The following is a 20,816-nucleotide window of genomic DNA, read 5'->3' on the forward strand; positions in this document are numbered from 1 at the left end:
CTATCATAATCTATCTAATAGACCTAAAGATACTATGATTGGACTAAAGCATATCAATTTAAAATTCATACGAAACCTACGATTATATATATTATCTATGTAGTAAATGAAAGATGTTTAATAATTCTTATTATGTACGATGTCTGGAAAATAGGAAAGAATAATATTTCATAATATTAAACTGTTAGTTAAACCATGATAAGGTAAAATTAGAGGTAATAAACAGCATCCATGCATACGAAATTATCCGTAAATCAATCAGCAAATCATCATTAAATCATGCTAAAGTAGTACAGTATATCACGATTTATTGTTCTACCGTCTAAAAAAAAGCTTCGCTTTCAGGAACTCTACCGAGAATACTGTACTGATTCTTTGCATTAGTTAAGATAAAAGATGATTGTTGAGAATTCCATTTCATACTCCACGCGGTAAAGTAAGGAAAAGACAAAATATGGAGTAACTTTAAAGTTGTGGCTTGGTAAATATACATTTTTCTGACCACACGATCAAATGTGAAGTAGAATTTCTGTGACCATAAGTTTTCTATATTTAGAACTTGTGTATAAGTACTTAGTTCTAATTTGTTTTTCTTAAAGCCTTTAACCAATACATCTTGATATGGATCCAAAACCTATTTATAATTATTATTTCATCATGATTAATATCATTCTCAATATGATAGCTTAATGTTAAAATTAAGAAAATTAATTACAGAGAAATGATCTTCTTTTGTGATTAAAAAGTATTCGTTCCGATCTTGCGGAATAATCGCTTTCTTCATTCAAGAAGGAATATGAATTAAGTTTAAGAATCATACAGAACAATCTCGTATTAAATTGGTTTAAAGATGCAAATCATGTTGGAAAGGATTCTCCATTGAATGAAATTGCTTACAAAAATTTCTGTGTCGTTTGGTCCCCAAATTCTCTTGAAAATTTCTTGATCTAAATTGAAAATCGAGACTTTCATCTTCAATTTACCTATATTTTTAGTTATTACGTCAATTTTTAAAGCCAGACCAGAACCAAATTGATACGTTAGTTGTTGCTTAAGTTTAATCCTATCGGTGCCAATTTTATACCACTGTAAGAGTAAAAATTAATAGAGATAATTACTACCATATTTAAAGAAAATATGCTAATAACATAAGCCAATTAATTCTGATAAGTACATGGCTCAAATGAAAGCTATTGTCCATTTATTGTTCTATTTACTTCTACTTCTATCGTTCAGCTTAATTAATTATTAAGAGCAATTACAGCTACCTTAATACTGCATTTGCAACAATCTTCTACCCATTGCCGAGTAATAAGATTGTAGTCGTCGAAATAGATTATTCTTATTTGTTCATGTATTTCCGTGTTATAATCAAAGCAGTTTATTCTTGCTAAAGTATTACTATCGACCATAATGATTAAAGCTCGCTCGCCGTGATTGATTGTCTAAATAAGCAAATTTTTATATGTGTTGTTAATGCTTCTGTTCATCATCATCGATTATCATGTTAGATTGATGAATTTGTTACCAAACAAATAAGGATACATTGCTATCATTTATTATCTCTATTCCTTGTTCATAAGCCTGATCTACAGACTATAGTTCTTACCATAATATTTACTATTAATATTATATTGCTGTCAGCTTTACGATGTCTTGATGATATTACTCTGAATTCTTTAACTTGATCTGGTATATGAAATTCCGAAATTCTTTTTTCTCTCGTACCCGTTGTCGTGCATTGAAAGTTAGTCAGCTTTCAAGTTATAGGATTTAACATTAAAACAGCTTTATAGTCATTTTCACCAGTCTAATATTAGTAGATATTATACATTCCATTTACCTCTGCTATTGTAATATGCCAGCGAAGTAATGACTGATCTGGAAGATCATCATTTTCTGGACATTTACATACGCCAACTAAGATTGCAGATGGAAAGTCATCATACAAGAAGCACTGCTGATATTTTTCATCTAGCTTAATCGAGAACTTCTGTTCACTCCGATAACCTTGAAATATCTTATAGGATATTGCAATATTTATTAAGTTCTATAGCATGTATTTCAGGCAGAACTGATAATTTGGCAGTAATTTAAAGTCGAGATAATAAGATAGATTGATATCCTACCTTGATTTCGCAATTACCCTCTGCTCCGCATGTTATTAGTTGTGCAACAACTGGAATATCATCTATAAAGGTACAACTTGTGTCTATAATATTTTCATAGTCTTCATAGCCGATGCTCTCCTGGCGTCTTAATAATATATCATTCCAGCCACTTTGCCATTCTATATATATATAGGGAGAGTGAGTGAAAGTAAAAAATATTGCGAAATAATTATTGATATACGCAGCTTGCTTTGATCTACTTTCATTGGAACAACAGCTACCTGATAAATTATATTCATATACAGACTGAGAATTCTCATATTCATAGACTAGTAGTCTCGGAGTTTTAGGGATAAATGATAACTTTTTCAAGCCAATTGGACTATCTATCTTTAAACACTTATTAGCCAGCCCGTTGATAGTTTTAATTACTGTTATCTGTAAAGAAGAAAGTATTTTTGACGAGGGTTATAAGGATACCATTAGCCTTTCGTGATCAATCTATGATTGCTTAATTAAGGCAGAAGAAAGAATTAAATAATACTATAATACTTCGTAATGGCATAGAATTGCAATCAATTGCCCATCATCAGAAATTTTAATAGCATCGATGTTAAATGGACTNTGATAGATGGGTACAAAGAAATTTCCAAAATTCTGAACTATATCAAATGTAGTTTGGCTGTTAGGTTCCGTGGCTATAACACCAAGAATTTTTCCATAGGCCATAGCAATTGTAGCATCACGCTGCCCAATATGCACAACATGATCTAATATGTGGCCTTGGCCAACATTATTACTCAGTTTAACTTGATTATTAGACCAGATAATTCGCGCCGGTACCGTATATATCTGCTTATATTGATGTTCTTCTATATCCCAAATCTATAAATTGAGAACTATATTAATGCCTGATATCATCGTATGTAATCTTCAAATAAATTATAAATACGAAAAAAATTCTTGACCTGCAATTTATAGCTAATTATTTCTCGTTTCTTATCAAATTGATGATCTTGATTCCGCCAAAATAGAATCATTCTGCCATTTTGTATAAATTCACACTGATGTACACCGGCTTCGAAGAAGAAGGGATTATTTACTGATTGAATTTGACTACCTTCGATTCTCCAAATCTGTATAAATTAGATATGCATATATTTTAATGTATGTTACTACAAGTAAATCGTCGATAAATTCTTTAAATCAGTTTAAAGTTAAAGAAATTTGATTTTAAAAAAACGCAGATAAATTCACTCCTTCATTAATTTTGTGTTTAGTAATGTGTTAAACAAACCTAGTAATATACATAATTATGAAAAACATAGCCAGAAGTAGGTTATATATCGATACCCGCCCTACTGCTGGCTAAAAATTTGATCAATATTAGTTTGATGACTTATGAAATAGAAATATATTACTTGCCTTGGCTTCTTTTTTATCTCTTCGTAATGTTAATATAATATTTCTACCGTCATCAATCCAACCGAACTGTAGATCGTAGCAGTTCAAATCCTCCATAATGTTAGAATTTTTATCGATAAACTGGAGTTCTTCTTTAGTTTCAATGTTATATACTACCCATTTCCATGACTGCTGCTTATTAAGAAATTGCAACAACACATAATACTTTATAGTTCGTTACAAAATTTTAAAAGGCATATTATAACAAGAATAACATAGGCAATCTGCAAATTGACTTTGTTACTAAAATCTGTAATTTGCTAATTAAATATATAATACACATTATAGTTTGTCATAAATTTTACACGATTCTAGTAGAATTTCTTATATTGTTTAAGAATGAATAGCACAGTCTGTAATTATCTCTTAATGTTATCTTAATGGCTTACCTCGCATTCATACCGATAAGCAATAATAGTACCGTCGATAGAAATTCGAAGGGCATAAACATCTTGCTTTAGTGGAGTTAGTTTAAATAAGACCTGCGAAGTTTCATAATTTTTGCCCTAATTGGATTGAAGTAAATGCATAAGATATAAAATTAATTGAGAACTGCTGTTATGGATATAATCATCATTAATTATCAGAGTAGCGCCTACTTTTTATCTGTCATATAAGATAAAGGGTACATTATAAAATGAACAAATTTCATTATCATATCGATTTATTTTATAGAAGTATTTCAGCATTATATTAGAAAAGGGATAAAAATCATAAATAGTAATGTATTTTATTGTTAGAGTTTGTACCTACTTTACATTCATAATGAAAATGAAAGTAAGATTAGAGAGGTATCAGACACTATTAATGCTGTTAACTTCATCATTTAGAATTTATTTTTTAGTCATCTTAGGGTTATTAATTAAAAATGCAAATTGATGCTGAAAAAGTGACAAAATATGCAATTTTTACTAAATCATAAATTAAACGTAGATACAGCTATAAAATTATTTCTATTACTATGATTATATCCGATAGAAATGACTACAACACTGACTTTAGTAATTTTCTTCTGTTAATTTATGATTTGGTAAAAATTATGTATTGTTCCAAGAATTAAATATATTATGTTATAGAGAATAGTATAAGATAAAATAGCAATCTTCATAAATGCTATCATGTGAACTAGGTTTACGTTCATAGCAGTATCTATTCGACTTGGATATTAATGGAATGCTTAAGATTTCTAGTTAGCATACATGTAAGGCAGTCTTACCACGATTTGACAGTCGTTTCGTCCATTATTGTTAGTACCAATTATTAACAAATTTCCTAATGATGAAATGCAACATCTTATGCTTCGATCGTTATACATTGCACCGATTTTTTTTGATGCTATCCAAGCGTTTTCTGCATTCTGAATATCCGGGTACCTAGCAACATTGTTTACAGTTTTATCTTTAACACTAGGATACGCAGCAATTTCGTAGGATTAGCAATTTATGATATTAATTTCTTATTCACTTACACATTTATCATCCAATAGTAGCTTTTTCGATTTTTTGTATTATTCGCTGCAAAGTGAATTGCTTTTTCAGTAATCCAGTGATTTTTTTTACCGAACATTAACAGAAATTGTACTAAGTCGCCAGTACTTCCATCCAAAAATGACTCGTATTGATTAAACAGATGCAATAATTCATCAAATTTTTGCCAGTCCTAAACAAATACAATTATTAGAGCAGTAAATTAGTTTGCTAATTATCAGATTTCGATATATTCTTTGTTTTGATTAAATGCAATTTAAAGTAAATTAATTCGAATTTTTTATGTTAATCTGTTGTTGTAAATACTTCAGCTTACTGCAACCTATCGAAATATTATTTTGAACAAGGCGAAGAAATATCGAAATATTGCACTGATAACTATGAGTTAATAAGTTAAAATTTCAAGATTGATAAATCGATCACAGGCTACAAGCTGATGTTACTACTATTGTATGCCGAAGCCTAGATGGCAGCATAGGAAATAAAACTGTTAAAATGGGTATCTAGTTATTATATGCCTTGAATGACTTTGCATATTTTGCTCAAAGAGTAACAATATAATTGCACATATTGAGCTACAAGACTTGTTAAGGTACTTATATGAAGCTACGTAGATGAAGAAAACGTATAAATGTGCTGCTATGCTATCCGCAAGCTACAAGTAGTACACTGTAGGATTAAGGATAAACTGTAAATGACCTTTCCAATTTTCTGCAAATATTGAATACAGTTTATCAAGTCCAAGCGTAGGTCATACAATCCGTTGTGCGCTTCTATTTTAGCTGACATCCAATTAAAATCAGTCATGATACTTTCTAAAGCTATATCATTTTCAGCTTGTATAACATGGTATATAAGATACTGGTAGTAGTAATAATCATTAGGAAAAGACGACCAGTCGCGACCTTCTCTTTCACACCCCTTTAAATAACCATTAACTAAAGTTTGATGCATCCATTTCCAATGATCTGAAGGTGATTGATGCTCACAAGGTAGTTGCTGCAGATAATCGATGATCAGGTCATGAAGAACTAAATAGCACCTGTATAAGTTAGACAATTATTGTAATATAATTAATTTTTTTTTGCATTTTCAAATGGTGAATAATCGCTTGATTATTTAGAAATAATATAAAATAAGGATTGGAAATATAAATTTAAAAATTCGCTATAAAATGGGTTTTAGTGCGGCTTGTAGAGATAAACGAGGAGAAAGTAAACACATGTAAGCACGCTGTATAATGAAATTCCAAGTTTAACGTACTTTACCTGCTCTCGTCGAATTTTAACAACGATCTTGCATTTAAATTTTTCAAGCATAATTCAGCATAATGCTTGTCCTCATTCCATAGAGCCATAATTGATGTTTTTGGAATTTGAACGCGCTTAAATACGCTAAGTAATTGAAATAGTACTCGCTCTTTATGGTCTAAGTGATTAATACTTAAATCAAATGCTGTGTATAAGTTGAAATTATATTCTCGTTGTGTATCAATCATATCTCTCCTCTCGATGGTGTTGACAGCATTTTCCCAGTCGTTACTGGTCTTACAATTCAGGCCACCTATTAAAGATATGGCTAATGGTAAGCCTGCACATTTATTAATAGCTTGCAAGACTAATTGACGATGCTGGCTTAATTTTTCCTCAGAGTAATATTTTGCCAATATTTGCATTGCCTCACCCTCTGAAAGTAATTCCTAGATGAGAATGAAAAAAATAACGTTCAATTTCTTCAATGTAATAATATACAATTCTGAATATCTGCAGCTTTATATTTAATTACCTGGAAATAGTAATATAGATTATTATGAAGCTTAAGGTCGTAAATAAGTAAATAAATATACGTATGATTAAGCTTTATATTTGACTAGTGCAATATTTCGATTGTAAATTCGGTATCGTAGAGATTTTCTAATTACAAGTCACTTAGGTACACGTTTAGTAACCAAGAATATAATCAGGATCCAACGTCATAAATACAGGTATGTACTTGTGAACCAAAAGTCAAAAGCGTGAAAATATTGAATCAATTTGGTTCTACGTGATAAACAACTTGTTGTAATCGGACTTATATATTAATGTAAACTTTTACAAAGTATATAAATATATAGATTAATTTTAAACTTTGATATCGTATAACAGAATCTGTATTTTAAGGTTTTAAAATCATTATGATGGTGCTATAATTTTAGAAACAGGATGATTAAGTAGTGTTTACATCATTCTTGATCGCAATAGTGATTATATTAAATATGGTTACTCTGTAGTTATTTACTATCATTTGCAGAACTAATACGCTATTAAATACAACCTTTCATTTGCTGTGATGCTTTTAAGTTGAAATTGCTTAGAAAGTTTGAACTAAAAATACTTATTCAATTCGGATTTGTTCTCAAAATCTTAAACCCAGAGTAGTAATTTTAAGATATAAAAATAGATAATAGCTACTAAAGACCACAGTTACGTCAAAATTAATAGATTCTGTAAATATCTGATAGCTTAGGCAAAGCAAAGCGCTTATTGTACAATTTATAGTTTGATGAAGTAATTTTGAAACTAACTTGGCTTACTTGTATTTAAATTTATATTATTATATTCTTAATGTCTTTGTTAATAACTATAACTAACCGATAATTGAATATAATGTTGGCTGTCAGTAGGCTTGTTTCTAAAATGATTGAATCGAGAAGTACTGATTGTATTTTTAGCAAATTTAAGCTTATCAAAGTGGTGCTTGCTTGCAACGTCGTCAAAGATGAATAAAGTTTTCTTCATATTTTTATCGCCTAAAATGGAAAAAACCAATCAATTATTAAGCTAAGCTGGTCTGTTAATGTTGTTTTTCTTAAGGTTATAAGTGTAGCTAGATTAATTAAGTATTATTACAGTTTATCCTAATACCAAGACTACTTCTACTTTAGTACGTAATAACCTTCTAGGTATGCTTGAAGGCAAGCCACCATTTCATCCACTTTATCAGGGAGTTGGCAGATATTCTGAATATTTTTTGTTATTTGTATGTAAAGGCTCCTTAATTTGGTGACAAATTCATCTTCCCTTATATTGCCTAAATTAAGATAATCGATATTATTTTTCATATTTAGCTTCTATAATTATAATTCATTTAAACACTAGGTAAATCCTTATCTCTTAATCATTTGGATTTTGGGTAATAAGATGTTTTAGAAGGTATCTTAGTAATCTCATATCAATAATTTGGCGTGCTATAAATATTTAGTAGTTTACTGTAGATGTAGTAATAGAATATCGGAATTTAGTAGCAAAAATAATTTATCGACCTATTTTTATCCAATAAACGCCTCCAGAGCGAAAGAGACCATAATTGTAGATGGCTAATCGAACAGATTGACTGGCTATAACAGTCTTACCACTTCCAGCCATGCCATGAATTAAAATATGACCACCTAATTCATTACTATCAATCCTTTTCAGATAGTCAATTATTTTTTGAATATAGCTTTGTCGTTCGATATAATATGCACTGGGAGTTTCTGGTACGTTTCGTAATAAATTATGTCGCGATAATTGGCTTGATCCTGAATATGAATTTTAAATAATTTACGAAAAAATTACTTTGCGTTTATGTTTTTCTGAAAATTTAAATCTACTTAAGTTATGTAAAGTATTAATATTTTAATTAGCTAAGGTCTAAAGTGGTCAAGCTTGTAAAAGTATAAGTAAAATTAATAGTTATTTTATTTAGAAACAATTCCATGTGTGGTACTATAGAGATTCCTAAAGTCCACATAATTCAATAACATTATAAGGATGCATCCAAGAAATGATCATGATAGAACTGACCAGACGAAGCCGGCCTGTTATTGGTATTGGTCTGCCTAATGGTTCCTGTAAAAATCAGCCATTAAATGTAGAACTATAAATGGAAAATACTTACGTGCACATATATTGAAGAATTCGAAATTAAAAAGCACTGTTTCGTGGTAGTGCTTTTGAAAGATGTTAAGTATGAAAATGATTTAATTTAAAATTAAAATGTAACACAAGTAGGTTATTGAAATATTGCTTTTCATTTTCTTACCTTTAGAATTAAAGTTTGGTATAATTATAGTTACTGCAGTATGTTGCTATATCTAATAATTTACTATTAATTGACCTTATTAGATGAGAGCTTTACTGAGTATACCGATTGAGAGTAGAATTTAATTATTGACATTTGCTTAAAATTTTAACGGCAGGTTAGAGAAATTGTATACCTAGGAATTTTTGCTAAATAGTATTATTTTAAATACGTTTCTTTAAGGAGGCCTTGCTTAATTTTTAGAGAATTACATTTTTACTAAATTAAATGGATGGAATATTCTGCACAGCTGATTTAATTCTGAACAATTTTTAGCTTTAGGCTAAGTAAATTGAATATCTGATAATGGTGACGATAAATTTATTGATCTGATATTTGCTGTGGCAGCTTTATCTATCTCAAAATACTACAGACTTTACTAAATTGGGTGTGAAAAATATTTTCAATTATTAATTTCATTAGCTTTAATGTATTGTAAATTGCATAATTATTAAGGTAATAAATTAAATTTATTGATGTAACGCTAGCTATGACTTACTGTAATATTAAATAAAATGTAAGATTAATATCTTACTTATTTTATCAGCAATATCTTTTCTTTGAATGCTATCGAGAGCTTCCACAAGTATGTCGAAAGTTGCATTACTTGAGTGAGCTTGATTCCAGCGATTTAAAACTGCCCTTGCTCTATCGATAGCTCTATGGTAGTCTTCAGCAATTGCATCTATATCGATACTAGGGTCTAATTTCCAAGACAATCTTCTCCAATCAGTTCCAATTTTTTCGCAAATCTCTGAAAAATATTCATACGGCGGATCTACAATATGTAAGTATTTTCAACCCAATTTTAAAATTACTGATCAGAGAAAGTTTGTCATGAAAAGTAATAGACATTAGTTTAAGTAAACTGCTTATTTATAAGCTTAGTAAAACTTTACATTTTTTACCTTCTTGATTTGTTTCAGTATTCATGTCGTCACTTTGATTGAAAGCTATTATGATTCTTGAAGTTGATCCCAAGGCCTTAGTTGGTAATATTTTTAAGATGTTCTATTTATATATAAATACACGTAGAATTCACGATCAAATTTTAAGGTACTTTGCAATAGGAAGTGATTCTCGATCGAGAAAATTCAAGGTAAAATTAGGAAATTATTAATTCTTTCCTAAATAAATGACCCTAATATTGTTTGGTTTATTCGAAATTTTGTCATAATTATTGCATATTATTAACATAGAATATATTTGCTACCATAATCAAAGTGTGAATAGAGTTTAAATCTGATGAATGTTTGCAGGAATATTAAATAAAATAGTAAATTTAGTGTTGGTAAGGTACAGTTGGGCATTTAAGACGGGCTATTTGCATGTTATATTTGATTATTAGCATTAAAAATAGCTCAAGACACATGTAAAATATCTTAAACTAGTAAAATTAAATAGAAAAGTAATAGAACCATAACGTAATATCATCAGTAGATCATTTCGTAAGAGAAATGGCTAGAAATTCTGTCCATGCACAACAATTTGTTGCATAAGTTCATAAGCATTTAAGCTGCATTTATGCTAGTGCTTGACAATCAATCAGACTGAAATTGACAATGGATGTGAGTTTCATAAATTTGTAAAAGCATCAGTTGGAAATTCTGTGTGCACACAAGAATTGTTACATAAATTCATAAGCATTTAAGCAGTGCTTATGCTAGTGAATCACCAATCAATGGAACTAAAATTGTAGATGGTTGATAGTTTCGAAAGAGACTGTCCAATATTGATCTGATCAATGTAAAAGTAAAAATTCTCATAAAATAAATGGATACTTACACTAATAATGAAGCATCAGCTCGTTATATAAATTTGAAGGCATTTAAGTAGCATTTATGCCAATACATTACCAATTAGTGGAAGTAGAATAATAGATAGTTTCCAATTTCGAAAAAAGAAATATATTGATCTGGTCGATGAAAAGCAAGATTTCTCCTAAGATAAATAGGCATTTTTGCTAATGATAGTATATTGGTTCTTTACATAAATTCATAGGCATTTAAGCAGCAATCATGCAAATATATTACCAATTAATTGAACTAGAATTGCAGATGGTTGCTAGTTTCAAAAGGATCGACCAATATTGATCTACACGATGTAAAAGCAAATTTCTCATAGGATAAACGGGCACTTATGCTAGTGCTAAAACCTTTGCTCGAACTATTGTTCGACGGTTCCGGAATAGTGATTCAGGCTAATGAAGTTTATTCGATTCAATACTTGTTAACATCGCTTTCGCTGTTCGGTTGCGAGATTTTTATGGTCTTTATTTGACGATAGATAATCTGTGGTGTAATTATGCACGTAACTTAAACTGTTTTTCATCTTGTTACTGATTTAAATTAAACATGGTCTAACCCTATAGACAACTAGAATATGATATTTTTATTTTTATAAGTATATAGAAATTGAGACAGCTTGTGGAATAGCAATTGTAAATAGAATTAGGACTAGGAGCGATATTATTACTGTGCTTCGAAACTTTTTATATGTTTACTAATATTATGTTTCAATTTTTAGAGAAATTAAGTAGACGATCATCTTTTGAAAGCCTTGAAGGGAATATATCCGGTCAAATTTAGAGAAATCTTACTTCAGTTTGTATAATGCTTGGCAGAAACCAATCGATTTTGTTAGATTATTACTCGTTTTAGTTGCTTTCGGTGTTCAGTTGTGGTGTTTACACAATTTTTGTCTTGACGATGGGTGATCCCCGATGCAATTATGCAAGCAGATCGTTTTTTCTATATTGATACGTGATATTTATAGTTTGTATTATAGCTTAATAGTAAAAAAAGCGTATTTAGCTTATTTTTAAGCAAAAAGGAAATTCTGGCCATCAATGCTGGACTATGAGCGTTATTATTGTAGTGTAAACTATTACAAGGTCAATGAATTAACAAGAACTTTTTTATAAGCGAATTGTTTAAATTTTAGAGAAAACGAAATGGATAATCATTTTCTATAGTTTAGAATAAATTGATCAAATGCAATTAGATTTGAAATAATTTGACATCAGTTTGCGTAATGCTCGATGATCGTTAAGAAATCTAATAAGAACTTTTTATTTGTCAATTGTTTAAATTTTGGTAAAAACTAAATGGATAATCAACAAATAGATAATTAATACTCCATATTCTTGAATAGGTTGATCAATTGAAATCAGATTGAAAATAATTTACATCAGTTAACGTAATACTTGATAATCGTTGAGAAATGGAGTTATGTACTTTGATTGGATAGTCGATTGGCAGCGTATTTGTAGTACAGAAGTTCGGATTTAGATATGCAGTAATGTGCCCCGCATTTGATTATATGAATAGCTGTATTTGATTGTGTTAATAGCTATATTTTGATATAGATAGATTACTAAGAATAGATATTATCGTGAAGCTAATATTAGATGATTGATAGCTACTATATTGGAAATTGTTGATGACTAATATTAGCCAGTTGATTAATTATGGTACAAGATTTATGTGACTAGAAATATTGTAATTGTGAAGAAGCCCAACACTGAAAGGCGCTGGACATTAATAGAAAAGTATTGATATCTTAAGTAGAGTGATTCGAATTGTAGAAGATAATGATGTTCTATTTGAGGAAAACTATTCTGTTTGATGACTCAAGTCTGATTGTAGTTAATTAAATTGTCATAAATGGATTTTACGAAATGTATTTAAGAACCATGGAGATAAGCTCACGTAAAGATGAAGAAATTTCACTTCTCTATGAGCTCGAAATACTTTAGATTTTAAACTAGATTCTTGTAGTAATTAATTATTGCTATAATATTCCTGAAACCTTGTAATAAAAAGCCTTTTAGAAAATATCAATTGACTAAGACAGTTCTTGTGAGACACTTGTAATACAAGACGATAGAGTTGAGGACACAAAATTTAGCTTGATTAGTTTGAAATTTAAAGTATTGTCGTCTGCCAAGTCTCAAACTTAAAGTATCAACTATAAAATAGATCGCGAAGCTTTGCGCTAACAATAGGAAGTTTTCCTTCCCTCTTTACTCTCATTAATTTTGATGTACGAGTAGTATCTAGCTGAGTATTTTCCGTGCGAAATTAGATAGAAGTAGGCGATCTAATGACCATTATTTGACTATAAATTCGGGAAGATGTAGACTCATAAATAAAGATTAAATAGAAGAAAAGAGACAAATTTTCAAGGCTAGCATTCTTAGTATAGAGAATATAGGGAAGGGAAGTAGTCCTTTCTGATAAAAATCGATATCTTTATCGCGTTATTAAATTAGATAGGCAATTGTATACGGTAAGTATTTCTGACCTGTAACTTTTCTAGTCTATGTTTACTACGGTATAGATTTCATGTTAATTTCGGTCTGCTGTCTTTGATGAATAACTACTGATTAAAGATGATTACTGTAGTTTATTTTATTGAGAAGTAATGATGATAATTACTGCGTGACTATTAAAATCGTACATCGGTGTTATTCGTTTTATTTCTTTTGATATTACTTTAGCTAATATCAATAGCATTTATCTCAAGATTTGGTTAATTGCAAGTAATTTATGAACATTTTTATCTCGAAAAGTTGCAATGGATGACAATGATATTATTATGAGGCTATTTTGAGTTTGACGTCGCTGATGTTGCTACTGTAAATATCAACCGTGCCTAGCCTCAAACAAGTTAATTACTAATAATTTAATCATATTTTTTGTCAAAAATTAGATTTGATGTCCGTAATATTGTTAGTCTAACCGTAACCCGATATAAGCTAATTTCAATAATCTAATCAAACTTCTTGTCAGAAAACTGAAGTTTGATGTCGCTGATATTGCTACCACTAATATCAGCGTAGCCCTAACCTAAAAAGAGCTAACTGCTAGTATCTTAATTACATTTCTTGTAAGAAAATTGGAGTTTGATGTCCATGATATTGCTGCCGTTGATATCGGCTGTGTCTAGCCCCCAAAAAGCTAATAACCTGTAATTTAATCATATTTCTAGTGAGAAAACTAGAGTTTGATGCCAATGATATTGCTACCATTAATATCAACCGTGCCTAGTCCAAAGTAAGCTAATTACCAGTAATTTAATCAATGCATTTCCACGTAAGAAAATTGATCTTCAGAAATGAGTATTGGTGGTGAATCATTCATTATTGGAAGACTATTTCAACTTTGATTTTAGTCTTAATACTTTTGATATTACTTATCGTTCCGAATATTTAACGTGAGCTGTATCCATCCTATGACTGTACTAAAAAGAAGCATTTATTACTATCTATCGAACTACTCCGTTCGTTTATTGCCTTGGCAATCTTAGCAGATTACAATCAGCAATCCAATTACAGCAGTAGATTTAATTGAGGCAGCTAAGTATTGAAGCAAATTTCAGCCTAATTTCCTTTAATATTACACGCAATATGACTATCAGATCTACTTTAGAATCGATTCGATTATTGATAGAGACATGGTCTACCTTAGGATAAGTTTAGTAAGTGCTTGGATCGCGATCGAACTTAGGATTAGTGATTTGCTTCAAAGCAACGGGATGCTACAATTTATCCAATATCGTTACAAATTGATTGGGTTCTTATTTCAAGTTTGGCCAGTGACTACGTCGATCCCCCCCCTAATATCAAGGTTATTATTTCAAGCAACTGCTGCTGTCATTTATATAATAACACGGTTAGTGGTGATTAAAATCCGATTTTAATTAGATATGCTTATACACATAATGACATCCGCTAGGTTTACTTGGGCATAAAACTAACTAGAGGCAGTGTTTGTATTGCTGTTATTAAAAAATTGAAATTCAGCCTCTCCTCATGTTAATTCCACGAGTATATATATAGCACGTATGAACAACAAACATATCCGAGATGAAAATTATCGCTGACGAAAAACTATTTTGTTGTCTTTAGTCTTTGAAGGGGAAAAATACAGCAATAGGTAGTAAACGAACAATCGAATACCTACACTACGATTAAAAGTTTAGCCCTCTTTAACAATGTCGTACCTTAAAAAATGGTTGAAAGTGGTAATCAGAACAGACGATTTGACGCAGGGAACTGGATGAGGTAACCACGATGTAAGGAGAAAAATGACCAGCGTTAGTTTAATTAAAGGGCTAGCTAAATAGATTATTGCTACGAAAGTACAGTCTATCCATCATTTAAATAAAGTGGAGGGTTAAAGACCCCCAAAGGTTCATCGAGCTAGAATAATATGACCAGCGTATGACTTTGAACGATTGATTTTCTTTTGTCAATTTACCGGTAAGTTTAAATACTGTTATTCAGAGTGGCGTTGTACAACTTGTTCTATTTGAAAGGCTAAAAATACTTCACAGCAAGAGACAATCAGCAGCGATATCAAGCATGCATCCTTAATGGATTATTAGTGATATACAGTATTTATTCATCAGATTGTAGAGTTTCAATCATCTCTACAAGTTGTTATTATGATGAAATAGTAAGTCTGTGTCGTATATTGTACCCTTGGTGGGTTTGTTCTTGTTCTTATTATCCCAGACGAGCATCTCGTTGCATGCTGTAGTGCATTAACTTTCTATTTCAAGCTATACCCATAAAAGCACTAATATGAATCCTGCTATGAAGTCATCATTCTCTAAATATTTATTACGACCGCCATTGTTGTAATTATCCTTTATAGTCTTGAGAGCATGTTGGCAAAATAGAATTGCAATCATGCTTGTTTCTATAGTTGCACCTACAGTACAGCGCGATTAACTTCGATGGCACTAAGGAAAATAAACTGTGCAGGCTAAATCAAGCCCAAAGTCGATAAAATCTTATATGCTTGCTCGTATAGATTTTGAATAGGAGTGTTAACAAATTCGCGTTGTAGTCTATGATTAAGCCATATTAATGTAGGTATCTATCATTTGCATCTTATAGTAGCATCTCTTGGCGGCCGAATAGGTAAACTAATAAAACATCGGGTGATGACTGAAAGAAAGCTTGAGTCTATAAATTCTGGTTGCATATGCCTTGTTGAGCTAAGTAAGAGTAACATAATCAATGCTGTCGTTGAGATGAAATACATAGTGTACTACTATGAAATGAGATTTAAAAATGGTCAATCAATCACTCTATGGCTATCACTTGGATTGAATCGGCATCAACATGTGATCGATGGCTAAAACCTCAGCCGTTGATTGGAAAAAGTTAGAATCCACAAACTTTTCTTATAATTCTAAGCCAGGCTAAACGCATCAGTCTATTAATTGAAACTACGTCCTGCATAATGGCAATGACCTAAACGATAGAAATTCTAGCGTTTTGAATAATATAGAAAGTTTTCAATCCGTTAGCCTATTTCTGCCATGTCAGCAATATTCGTATCGGCATATGATTTTTATGGCTGACATGACTTCATTATATCTATTTATACAGTATATGATAGGTAATCTATTTCTATGCTAGGCCAAGTTTACTGAGCTAATAATTTTACAAAGTAATAGGCAAATTACTTTATAAAAGCCAATAAATCATAATTAATTTTATAAAATAACCAAAATCGGTAGTTAATTTATAAAGTAAACCAGGATAATTCTACAAAGTTACCATGAAGTTCATGGTTCATTTATGGGATAAGTTTTTCATGGTTTATGATCACCTCAGCCAATATGACTTAGCGTAGACTGTATACCCCCACCCCGTCCAATAAAGAAGTTTGGCGGCCTATTTATAAAAGTCATTAAATTACTCTTATCATTATTATGTGATGCTTCCTTAAATTATTAAGTCATATTGATAGCGCATGGGTATGTGGGGTTTGGCTAGTTGTTAAAAATCACTTGCGACTAATGAATAATATTATGACAATCCCCTAAAGTTGGCGCTTTACAGTGCAGGCTATACAGTAACTACAGAATAGATGATATGTCGGTGTTGAAGAGTCCTATTTTTAGCAGTGAAAATTTAGGCAATAAACATTGCAATCACGGTAGAGGTTCGATGGCGAAGAGCCTACTAATAGGATAGGCCAATTGCAATTTGCCGGTACAGAAGAGTTATAATTAGGCTATATGTTAAAGGAATGATCGGCAATGCTCATACTGTGATGATAGAGGTTTACTGACAATATTTGATTTGGCTATCGTTTACTATTGTAGTTTAGTAAATAGAAGAAAGCCTTGAAGTTGATTGAATCAATCTCGTCCATTTTGTTTTATGAAGGTAATCAAACGAAAGATGATACGGAAGTGCTTATGCGCGTATACTTTTCAACGGAAATTCCCAGGGAACGAGCACTCTTGTCCACTATGATGGTCCTATTCCATACTATCGCATTCAAACTCGTCAACATATCAAACACTATTCGCTATTTTATTCTGCAAAGTGGTAAATGTCAATAGGACATAAGTCATTATTATTTTTCCCCGAAATTGAGAATGGATACGTCTGGCAAGGAATAAAATTGGATTAAAAGGACAATTTTTCACCATTGTATTTTATCTCATCTTGGTTGCGTTAGAATCTTGTATGCTAACCTTCTTACTGTAGGTTATTTGTTCATCTCAATTTTGCTTCATTTAGTAGCAATACATCTGGTCAGTATCTGCTTATCGCTATTGACGATAGGCAGACCTCTACCTCATCTATTCATCGATTTAGAGTTCATTCCCTGGGACGAAATGATTCATTTTCAAAAGAGATATTGGTTCATTCTTGTTTTTAATTTATCTCTACCAGTATCGCTAAGCTGATGATAACAATTGCGGTTCGAAAATAAGATTAAAACAAGCCATTCTCGGCCTTCTTTAAAGTTACTCGTTGGCGAATTGACTTGACTTTGTCCAACAACGATTCAACTATATTCGGCACTGGTCGCTTATAATGTTAGGGCTTGAACAGGTAGTTTTGGAATACTGACACTATGGCGAATTCATAGATACAACTTTCAAACACTATCTAAGCGTACGCGTGTTTATCTCTTACCTCGAAGTTCAACACAAATATTATCCAAAAACAGATGAAATAGACTAAACTCTCCCCAAATGATTAATTAATGAATTAATCTATCGTGATATCCGTGTAGGAAAATCTAAATTCAAGTACTCATCATTTATGTATAAATCTATCCTGTTCGCGCTGAGCTCGTAGATTCCTGCATATCATACGGCAATACATTCATTTATTCTTCGAACTGCAGGGCTAATAAAGTCCAACAAAATTAATACATGATAAATATTATTTTCGAATGGATTTTAACTAATCGTGGGGAAAATGTTTCAATTTGTTATTAGTAATCAATGATGGAGGGATTGTTTACTTTAACATGATGGGCCATTTCCCCGAGACTAGTTTATTAATTCTTTCGGAAAAATATCGAATGTTGATTTTGTTGGATTCTACAGTATTGGCGGTGAAGTTAGAGGGATAAGTAAATGCTTGTATACTGTATCACAGTATGCAGGCAACCTACGAATTTATTCCAATGCTGGGATACCAGCTGTCAAACAGATCGATTGATTATAATAATAAACGTGATGGAATATTTCCCATCATGAATTAATTAGACCTTTCAGAGAGATATCGAGTATTGGTTTTTGTCGGATTCAATTCGCACTGAAAATAGAGAAATAAATAAATAACTCTGTGCTGTATTCTGGACCAGTATTTGGTAAGCGAGGAAATCCACGAGTTTATTGCTAGACTTGGATACCAATTGTCAAACAGATCGATTGATTATGCCAATAAACATGATGGAACATTTTCCCACAATGAGTTAATTAAGCCTTTCGCAGAGATATCGAGTATTAATCTTTGTTGAATTTGATTCGTGCTGAAGTTGGAGGATTGAATGCATTAATGTATACCGAATTATAGAATGAGGGAAATATACGAATAAATTCCAATGTTCGGATACCGACTGCCGAAAAGGTTGATGATACTAGTCAACATGATGGAACATTTCTCCATAATGAACTAATGAAATTTTTCAGAGAAATATCGAGTGTTGCTTAATTGGATTCAATTCGCGCTAAAGTTAGAAGAGTGAACAAATGTGTACTGTAATACATCTATTTATTACTCTGATTTTAGCATAGGTGGATTCCAACCAAAATCAAGATACGATATTTCACCGAAAGGATTAACTAATCGTAGAAAATATTCCTTCATGTTATAACTAGTCAATATATATGTCAAATCTATGATAATTGTAAAAAAAGGCGTTTTCTAGAACATTACCTGGGCATTCTCTCTCTATATTTCAGCTAGAATTCGAAATAAGAATAAAAATATTAGAATTTCGGGCTTTAGCTGATTATGCCATAGCTTTGAGCATAAAAGTTAATCATATTAGTAGATTTTGTTTCTCTACGAAAGTGATTAGTAATATACTGAGGACTAAACGTATATAATTATAATTATATATATATGTATATATACAGTATGTTACTATATATAATCAATCAATCAATCTCCTTCGAAGCTCAGGTGGTTATGCAGCTGCTATTTATGATGATATTTCTTCGGAAGGATTAGCTAATCGTAGAAAATGAGATAGATATGCCATGCGTTAAGCATAAATGCAAATCCTGTGAATAGATTTTATGGCTCTACGGAAAGTGTTTAGTAATATACTGAGGACTAAACGTATATAATTATAATTATATATATACTGTATATATACAGTATGTTACTAATATATAATCAATCAATTAGTCAATCAATCTCCTTCGAAGCTCAAGTGGTTATACAGCTGCTATTTATAATGATATTTCTTCGGAAGGACTAACTGATAGTAGAAAATGAGATAGATATGCCATGCGTTAGGCATAAATGCAAATCATATAAACAGATTTTATGGTTCTACGGAAGTGTTTAGCAATACGCTGAAATCGGAACTCAAGCCGTTGTGCAGCTGCTGTTTACCATGCAATAAATACTTGGATATACAGTACTGTATACTATGCCCTTGCGTTAAGCATAAATACTAATCCTATTAACAGATTTAATTGCGCTATGGAAGTGTTTAATACTATGCTGAAAGGACTGAATGTATGTAATATTATACATGTAATAATATCAATCAATCTCGCTCGGAGTTTAGGTCATGATGCAGTTGGTATTGATTAGGCTGTGATGCTATACTTTGCTATACTATTACCTGAACATGACTGTATTGTAATAATTTCAGTATAAAATAGGTGCGATAAAGGGTGTTGTGACTAAGCGTTGATGAGCGAATATGTTAATGTACTGCTCGATACATTCCAGTGGATTCATACTGTATTATTATAAGACAACGCATTGGGGGTAGTGCACCACTTTCATGTTGACTCAATCGAGCTAGAAGAGCAGCAGGCTAGAAAAGCGATTTCCATGCTGCAATTTTACTTTCTTAATCATTCTCTTGGACTAGTAGGACTTATGGTGAGACTTTACTCGATTCTAACTGGTCTCAAAATGATCAACCATTGATGTTTTAGCTTATATCGATCAATTTTCAGCTGCAGTGGCAATTAGTAGCGCCATCGCAATAATCCAAATTCGATGTGATCCACTGGTGTTACTTTTGCCATCAAGGGTAGAAAAAATACTACTGGTCTTCTGTCTACTATTTACAAATCATAAGTCTAGTCTAGACTATCCCTTTGGCTCAACTTGATCTTATTCAAAAACTGATTGAAG

The 20,816-nt window shown here is 31.3% G+C and overlaps 1 protein-coding gene across 1 annotated transcript; it reads right to left on the minus strand.

Moving 5' to 3' along the window:
• Positions 1 to 322: 322 nt before the first annotated feature.
• TRIADDRAFT_56302 (uncharacterized protein) lies at positions 323 to 10,096 on the minus strand (the record flags this gene model as incomplete). Its single annotated transcript, XM_002112757.1, has 21 exons — positions 323 to 634; positions 898 to 947; positions 984 to 1,086; positions 1,269 to 1,445; positions 1,610 to 1,756; positions 1,844 to 2,020; positions 2,130 to 2,290; positions 2,393 to 2,549; positions 2,664 to 2,996; positions 3,080 to 3,247; positions 3,965 to 4,081; positions 4,792 to 4,948; positions 5,044 to 5,234; positions 5,762 to 6,104; positions 6,331 to 6,761; positions 7,693 to 7,850; positions 7,997 to 8,131; positions 8,454 to 8,621; positions 8,887 to 8,931; positions 9,699 to 9,941; positions 10,072 to 10,096. 21 exons carry the CDS (start codon positions 10,094 to 10,096, stop codon positions 323 to 325), a joined length of 3,798 nt encoding a protein of 1,265 aa, XP_002112793.1.
• Positions 10,097 to 20,816: the final 10,720 nt, after the last annotated feature.

Source organism: Trichoplax adhaerens, genomic scaffold, assembly GCF_000150275.1.
Source record: "Trichoplax adhaerens TRIADscaffold_5 genomic scaffold, whole genome shotgun sequence".
In the NCBI taxonomy this organism is placed as follows: domain Eukaryota; kingdom Metazoa; phylum Placozoa; class Uniplacotomia; order Trichoplacea; family Trichoplacidae; genus Trichoplax; species Trichoplax adhaerens.